The sequence below is a fragment of the Mytilus galloprovincialis genome, chromosome 11, assembly GCF_965363235.1.
Source record: "Mytilus galloprovincialis chromosome 11, xbMytGall1.hap1.1, whole genome shotgun sequence".
In the NCBI taxonomy this organism is placed as follows: Eukaryota; Metazoa; Mollusca; class Bivalvia; order Mytilida; family Mytilidae; genus Mytilus; species Mytilus galloprovincialis.
In genome coordinates, this window is record NC_134848.1 from 80,116,037 (window position 1) to 80,124,751 (window position 8,715).

The window sequence follows — 8,715 nt, forward strand, 5'->3', positions numbered from 1 at the left end:
AACACCATCCGTCGGAATGGAAAATTGTTTGAATTAACCTTAAGCGCTGCTTTTGTGAGGAAAGTCTGTTTTTGTCCTCTGTCCCTCATTAGAAAAATTATGGATAGTAAAAAAAGAAATGAAAAATGGCACTGGCTAACTTGCAGAGTATTTGACTATATCAGACTAGATATATGTTTTTTTCCGAGTCAATTTCAGAAGTTTGCCGTAACGAACTTATTCACGATTTTTGACAGACGGACACACAAAAGCATGGTTGGATTTATACCATTATTTCTCTCAACTAAGACGAACGTATAGAAATTATTCCATCTAGTTTGTGAATTCATTATTTCTGAATATTTAAGATTAAGGAAATTAAAATTATAGGTATAATATATGAATTAAAGTTTTTGGATCTAAAACGTTATACATATATCATAGAATACAATCCCCGTTATTATACCCTCACGTGTTTCGAATAAGCCAGATTAGTAAATATAAATACAAAAAGTTTATAATTCAAAAATTAATTTAGAAATAATCCCGTTGAAAACTACAAAGAAAGATTTCTCAAACAGGATAGAATAGTATCAATCTAAATTGCTCAATTTGAAAATTGAAACAAAGAATAGGTTGTTGTCGGCATTGAACATCGAAATTTGTTTTCAATCCTTCCGGTCATAGTTGTAGGTAAACGAAAGGGAGAGGTGTTATGTTGGATATTATTCTTGGAGCAATTATTTTTGTCATAAGTTAAGTTTACAACAATTTTGTTTTTAACACAGAAAATTTTGATTATAATTCACATTCGCTGAGAATTAATTTCATTAATATGTTTTGCCTTACAGCTAATTTCCTAATGCATGTAGGGTAAAACTTTGGCTGGCTTCCTTGCTTTGTTAGTATTAAGTTTTATTCGAGTTTTGTAATTAAGATTGACACCTTCATATATAGGTATGTCAACCTGTATATATGATATTTAAATTCAATTGGACGTTATCAAAATATAAGTATACAAAATATACAAACAAAACTAGCAAGCTTACCAAAGTGTTGATATATATACATTAGGAAATTAGCTGTAAGATTCATAAAATCAGGCGAAATGTTTATCATTTCTCCTTCAGACAATTTGAAATGAAACAAATGACAAACGACAATGACCCTTTGCCACTGTTGGTGAAGATTTATATCCACGAGGGTATCACCAGGCCAGTAGTCAGCACTTTTTGTGCTGACATGTTATCATTGATATAGTTATATTTATAAATTAACTGATTATAAAATTTTAAATTTTTTAAAAAACTAAGGCATTTCTACCTCAGGCATAGATTACCTTAGCTGTATTTGGCAAAACTTTTAGGAATGTCCTTAATGCTCTTCAACTTCGTATTTTATTTGGCCTTTTGATTTTTGTTGGATTCGAACGTCACTGGTGAGTCTTTTGTAGACGAAACGCGCGTCTGGCGTAAATACAAAATTTAGTCCTGGTATCTATGATGAGTTGATTTGTCTTAATTTTATTTTTACTATTAGATTTTGTCAAATAAGTAGTATAGATAAATATTAACTTCATTGGAAGATCGGATATTATTTTACAAGAATCATTAACATCCGTTACATGCATATGTTGCCAGTATGTCAAAGCTTCTAGGAACAATTGTTAATCGGCCTGACTTTCTGAATACTCAACTTTTGAAAATTGACATTAAAATAGAATAATCATATCATAAGGTACATGTGTACTAAGTTTTTTTTTTTTAAGTTGATAAGACTTCAACTTCATCAAAGACTACCTTGACCGAAAACTTGAATCTGAAACGGGACGGACGGACGAATGAACGGACGCACAGACCAGAAAACATAATGCCAATAAATTGGGCATGAAAATAACGTTCACCTATCTAGTTAACCTGTACACAATCGGCGCAAATGAAAGACAAAATCTACGCAAATGAAATAATAAAAAAAACCCAGATCGGCGCAAATGCCAAAACTCGAGATCAAAATTTATGTATCATTATTTTTATTAGAATGAAGGTTAAATATAATGTAGTATCTTTTGTGGCCATTTGTGCTAAATTTCAACAAGATATCAGCGTGACGCTTAATTCCTATTTTCTTGAATACCGTAATTTTTTTAAAGCGTACACCCTGTTTGAATCCGTGAAAAACGCGAAATAGAACGTTATAATTTGACGGTTTTTTGTTGTTGCTAGAAACAACGTCATAGAGTTTTTATGTCACTACCAAGTTGCGTTAGTTGATGCGCATAAACAATAGGCTGTTTGGTCTTTAATGATTAAATGGTGTTAAGTCGTCAATACTTATAAATTTCCAATCGTTGTAATGTTTTCTATTTTACATTATTAATTTTGCTATTTTATAAAATGATATATATTTATCCTTAGATATTACGTAGAGTATATTATAATTTGGTTTTGAATCCAATTCCAACAAATGGTGATACAGCTTTTTTTATTATTCTACTTGGTTACATTTAAACCTATTGAAAAGTAACAATTTGATTGACTTTTGAGAAAACGTGGACAATATACATAATATAGCAATTGTGAATTTTGTAAATCATACAAAAACATACTTACTTTTTTCAGCTATACTTAAACACTGGGTTGATTCAATTTTGACGTACACTGCAGATACGGATGACATTATGCCAATGATTTTGTTTGCAGCAACACATAGGGATATGTGCGGGGTAGATATATATTAAACAAGAGAGACACCAGGCACAGCTCATATTTGATATATATATATTGAAAGAATAGGTCCAACTTGTGTCATAGATCAAAATAACAAACGTAGATACAACTATCTCTGGATAGGGAAAGAACGTCATAATTTTATTTAAAAAAAATACTTTACATTATCAAGATGCTCTATGTCTTGATTAACATCATATTTGTTACATTTTAAACCCATGATTTAGACAGAAAATATATATTGTCATGGTCCTTAGAGCTACGATTAAAAGTAAGGTTATATAGTAGAAATAATACTGTCATTGACTGACTATTCGTTATGGTATATATATTTAACATCTGATGGAAGATATGTCTTATTGTCGTATTCCAAATCACGTGTTAATTTTTGAAATGTGAACTCACCAATCGAGACACATTACACATGTATGAACACCATTAATGATTAATATCCCGTTTAACTTCTGTCTTCAAACACCACAATAACGAATTAACGCACTAATTTCTAAAACCTAATAAATATTCAATGAAATTAATCAGTCATGTCGTTCTCTCAAGTTAAAACGTTCTTCCAAGTCACATTAAAGAGCCAATGCCTTTCCATTATCTAATATTTAAAATCAGTAGTTCCAATTTTTAGGGAGATACAACAAAGATGAAGGAATGCTTTCTAGCAGATATCAAAGAAATGTTTTCCAGTCACGAGAAAAAGAATCAAATACATCTGGAGACGATATACTTTATTAACGGGGTAGATAAAAACGATGTCGAAATACAAAGAATGACTGATCAAATTGTCATTTTTGCGATGAGGCAGACATCTTGGGGTCAAAGAAGAACCATGCTATGGGTTCCTTTAGAGCTACAAATCTCCAACATGAAACGGAAGAACCTTTACATCTTAACAAAGGAAAACCTCCAACAAGTTAATGAGCTTAATGCAGACCTAGCTTTGAATGACCATCAAATGGATGACTTTCTTTTAGTTCAGCACTCACTCGGTAAGCTGATGTATTACAACCTTCCTGGATTGGACAAGTTCATCATAATCCATCCTCCTGCATTGGTGAATATACTTAGGTCCTTCGTGACAGACGAACAATTTTGGCCGTCAGATACGGATCTGAGATACATACTTGAAACAATGACCAAAACGGGAAGAATCTTCAAGAGAGATCTTTTAAAGATTTGGAAACAACCCAAATTCAATCAGTATATGCAAGAAGATGCAATCAAAGAATTCGTCTTAAAGCTTCTTGTCCACTTGGACATACTTATAGTTCCTAAGGCGTTTAAACAATCGTCTACAGATGTGTACCTCGTACCATGCTTGATCAAAGCAATACGACCGGATTTCAACAACCTGGGAAGTCAAAGAGATAAAACGATTTGCCTGCAATACATTCTATCTGATAGTTCGATACCTAGTGCACTAGCTTACAAAGTTATTGGAGCTGCAGTTATCGCTTGGCCATTAAAGGAGGAAAATAACAAACCGTGTCTTTATCACAAGGCTGCAGTGTTGAACGTAAGTGAAGATGATGAACTCCGAATCTGGGTAGACGACAATCGCGTGAATGTATATATGACAAACAAGAAATCATTACTTTATATCTCACCTGATGTTGCAGCAAGCATACAAGAATGTTTGACCAAGAATATTGAATCATCTTTATTATTTTACCATAACAGCTTCGGTAATAAAATCAAACCAACAAATGTTTTAGAACTGTACTCGTTTACAGTAGGCATCCCATGTGGCAACGACGTTTGCTTTACGTCTCTAGAAAAGATCAAAAATGAAAAGAGCTGGAAATGTGACAAGGACAATATACATGACACAAAATATTTATTGTACTGGATCTTTGATAAGGTAAGATAATTTAAATGTATAACTGTTATACACACTTTATTTGCTTGTATTAAAAAAAAACAAAAACAAACAAACATTTGCTATTGTATCAAACTCGTAAAGGTGTCGACAATTATTCAGAACATCAGTTAAGGTGGCTCGGGCCTATTCGAAGTTTCTATCAGAAGTGCCGTATTTTTTGCTATTTTAATCTTAATAGAGAGTGAATCAATTTGGTCGAAAAACAATAGGGGTCAAGGAACATTTAAGCTCAAAATTTGACTTTTAAAGAGGTATAAAAGGGACATTTTTGCAATGAAATAATAGTGACAATAGAGGTGTTGACATATTTTATCGAAATATAAAAAAACCGTTTTATGACACTTGGTCCAAAACTGTAATATAGAAAGCTTTAAAAAGAATGAGCAAATAAAACACATAGGTCGCCGATAAGGAAAAACAAATATTTGGCCTTAAACCCGAAATTTTGGCGGGAAAATGATGAAATTAGGTAAAATGCCATTTTGAGTCTTTCGCAGATACACATAATTACGATAATAAATTGTTAGGGACAAAAGTATATTAATTACATTTTTTAAAACAATCAAAAATTTTACAAAATGATAGTGAATTTACAACAACTTTTCGTGCGCATGCGTGAAATTATGCGCAGTCGAATAGTCTCGAGCAACCTTAACCTTGTGATAATACATAGAAGGGATATGTATAATGATGTCACGCGTTGTCCATTGAATTAACACATGATTAAGAAATTAAAAAAAAGGACACAACAACCAAATATTTAGTTTCAACCTAAATTTGTTCATAAGTTTATTTTATTTTAGAAATTTGCGTTTTTATTCACTGAATATGTACATATTGACAATAAGCATGCTAAGGCTAAAAATACTTGCGTTTTGTGCATACATGCATATTGTTATTAACCTTATACTATCTGTCATCAACTTCGAGTAATCAGGAGTCTGTTTTTCAGTTTTTGTCGTTGGTTCGTAGCTGTCATAAATGTTTTTTTTTCTTCTAAAATTGTATTTGTTATAGATAAATCCATTAAAAAAAGGCCTTTTGATAACTGACTACATGGTTTGGATTTTCCTTTATGATTGTTTGTACTCGCATCCTTTGTTATTTTGCTTTTTGTTATACTTTAAAGCTTTTGATTTTGCCATTTGATTATTGACTTTGAACTTTGAATTTTTCTCGGCGTCTGGTATTGGCGTTGTTTTATTTTTTTGTATTCTTCGTTAAATCTAATTCACATATCTTATGTATGCTCACAGAATCAACAGATGTGTGACGTTGGTGAAGATGGATGTACAGGTAACTTAAACAAGTACAGATATATGTATGTGTTTGCGTTTAAAGAGCTATGCAACTTTTTTATAAATTTGTTTAAAAAAGAAGTCAATACGAATGTAGACAATAATTAATGAATAAAGGAATACATATCAATTGAAACAACAATTGAATACAATTTGTATAAAAGAGATACATTTGTAACTATTGTTAAAATGGATAGTATATGCTACATAGATATTTGATAGTACAAAAAGAATATTCCAAATTTTAATTTAAAACAAATATCTCTCAGTAGTTTATTATGTTCCGTGTATTTAATCATCACAATTGTGAATTATTGATTTTTGTGTCATCATATCCCACTTGTCTTTTAAATAGGTTTTTATCCATGATTATTTTTACTTGCTTTTACTAATGAATGACTAGTGTAAGTACTTAAACCAATGCAAATACTTTTTGTAGGTCTCAGTAGCGACGATTTGGGAACAGAGCCAAGTGATAAACATCTGGTAAGACTGTGTAGTCAGATTGGAATACATAGCTTTAAACAGTTTTTCGTACGATTGGGAATGACACCAAGGCAATGGGAGAACACTGAAGATATGTATTGCAGTCACAGTCGTGAAGGAATAATGTCAATGGCATTAGGTAAATGGAAAGAGTCTAAACTTTCAAACCAGGAGAAACCTACATTGAATGACCTAGCAGAAGCCTTGACTGCAGCGAATTTGAATACCCATTTTATTTGCCAGGTACATACTATTTTGAAGATTGGTTACTCATATCGTCACATTGTTTGACTAAATCAAGTTTAACTAATTTAATACTGAACTTGTTTTTCTATGTTTCATGTAGCAACCAATTCAGGTTAACGTGTGATTCCAGTGTATTTGGATATGTGAGAATTACTTGTTGATCCTGAACAACAGCTGATATTAAGATGTAAGACTAATATGTCATTGCCATCTAATGACTTGTCACAAAAGTCTTTTTGAACATAAGTCATTACGACAGGAACAGTTCAGATGCAGTAAAGTTGTGATGATTGCCTTAATGAACTGAAGTGGTGTCTAATTACTTGAAAATGAAAAAAATAAAAAAATAAATTGCGAGATCTTCTTATAATTTGATTTTATAATAAGTTTCTACTGTTTCAGGTTTTCAGAGAGAACACGAAGTTGTTTGGTAAGAACAATCACGATTTAAGTCAAATATTGACACACTCACATTTACTTTAATACATTAATCCTTAAAGAAAGGCAACAGAGGAATACCGGTGTTGTCATAAATCGATTGGAGAAAACAAATCCGGCTAAGAAAATGTCACCTAATAACTAATAGGAGAAAAAAACAACCAAACAGCAGGAACACTTAAGTGCAACAAAAACAAACGACAACATCCATAGCAACGGACTTATTGAAAAAAAAATGCCATATTTCTGACTTGGTACATGAACTTTTTAGAAAAAATGAGGGGTTTGAACTTGGTCATATGACTAGCCAAAACACCCTGCTCTATGACAATGTTAAAAATCATCGCGAAATAAAACCAACACTAAACAGAAATACAGCGCAAACACAAGAACATTCATCTCATAGAAACGCAAAATCTAATGATATACATGTCATAGTCGACACAACATGCAAAATGCAACAACAACGAACATAGTTCATCAATGACAAACATCACAGGCTATAAAAAACCTTAATGCGCGTACGCAACAAATATGTTAAGATTACTTGTTCAAAGAATATTTAAGGCAGTAATGTTATTGTAAGGCAATGTTATTGCTAAGATACCAATGTATACGATAAGCAACTCAACTAAAGAGGTTTTTCTGCGGTTTGTTAGTTGAATGTTTAATCCAATCGTGTCCGTCTTCTTTTATAAATGAACACATGGTGTTAACTACACATTAAAGTACCCACATTTTGTTATCATGTGATTTGAAACCTAAAATTTTATCAAATAATGAATAATATATGAGATTTATGCTATCGAGAGTAAAAAACATATACATTCGATCCTATGAAATCTCAAGATATTGTAATATTGATTTACGAGTTTCTAATTCGTCTTTTTCAAGTGACGCTGATCAAAATTGTGGAGATGACATACGATTGTGACGCATACAGATAATGTGATTGAGTTTTAATAAATCGCTTTAATGTAAATATATCATTTTGAGTCATATGGCCATTTAGAATAAAAATATATATTTATATGCACATGCGTTCATTAAAACAAATATTCTATTAGACATTGCAGATTTAAAACTACAGGAACCCCCAAGTGACGACGTTTTGAAGACGTTATCAAACCAAATAGGAAATTGTGCATTACAGTTAGGAATAGAACTAGGTATTAGTTTCTATGAAGTTGAGAAAAGTGTTGTCAAGTTTCCAAAAGATTTATCTGGTTTGATAGAAGATATATTGAAGAAATGGAAAGCAACCTCAAAAATAAAGACAACCCATAGTCTGATGATGGCACTTTTACGAGTAGATGGAGGTGGAGTACAGTACTTACACAAAATTACAAAATGACATGCTCAATGAATGTTCCATATCAGTAGGATGTGAAACAATTCGTCGACTTGGGCGTGTTTGCTGACTGTATAGGAGCTACCTTATGTTTGACTGTATTGATAACGGGACACTGATTTTGGAACATTCATTAAAGAAATGTATATGATTGTATAGTCCTAACAATGACACAATCATTATAGACTATTGATTATCAGCCTTCCAAATATTTTCCATACTTCGCGAATCCCTTTGCAACTTACTTCTAAAGTATAATTCAATAACATTAAGATTTTTACAATTTTCAGGATTTTT

The 8,715-nt window shown here is 31.8% G+C and overlaps 1 protein-coding gene across 1 annotated transcript; it reads left to right on the forward strand.

Annotated features, from left to right (window-relative positions):
* The first annotated feature begins 3,360 nt into the window (after positions 1 to 3,360).
* On the forward strand, positions 3,361 to 8,421 carry LOC143050929 (uncharacterized). Its single transcript, XM_076224029.1, has 5 exons — positions 3,361 to 4,578; positions 5,856 to 5,895; positions 6,337 to 6,626; positions 7,032 to 7,059; positions 8,135 to 8,421. The coding sequence occupies exons 1-5, from the start codon at positions 3,361 to 3,363 to the stop codon at positions 8,419 to 8,421; spliced, it is 1,863 nt and encodes a 620-aa protein (XP_076080144.1).
* Positions 8,422 to 8,715: the final 294 nt, after the last annotated feature.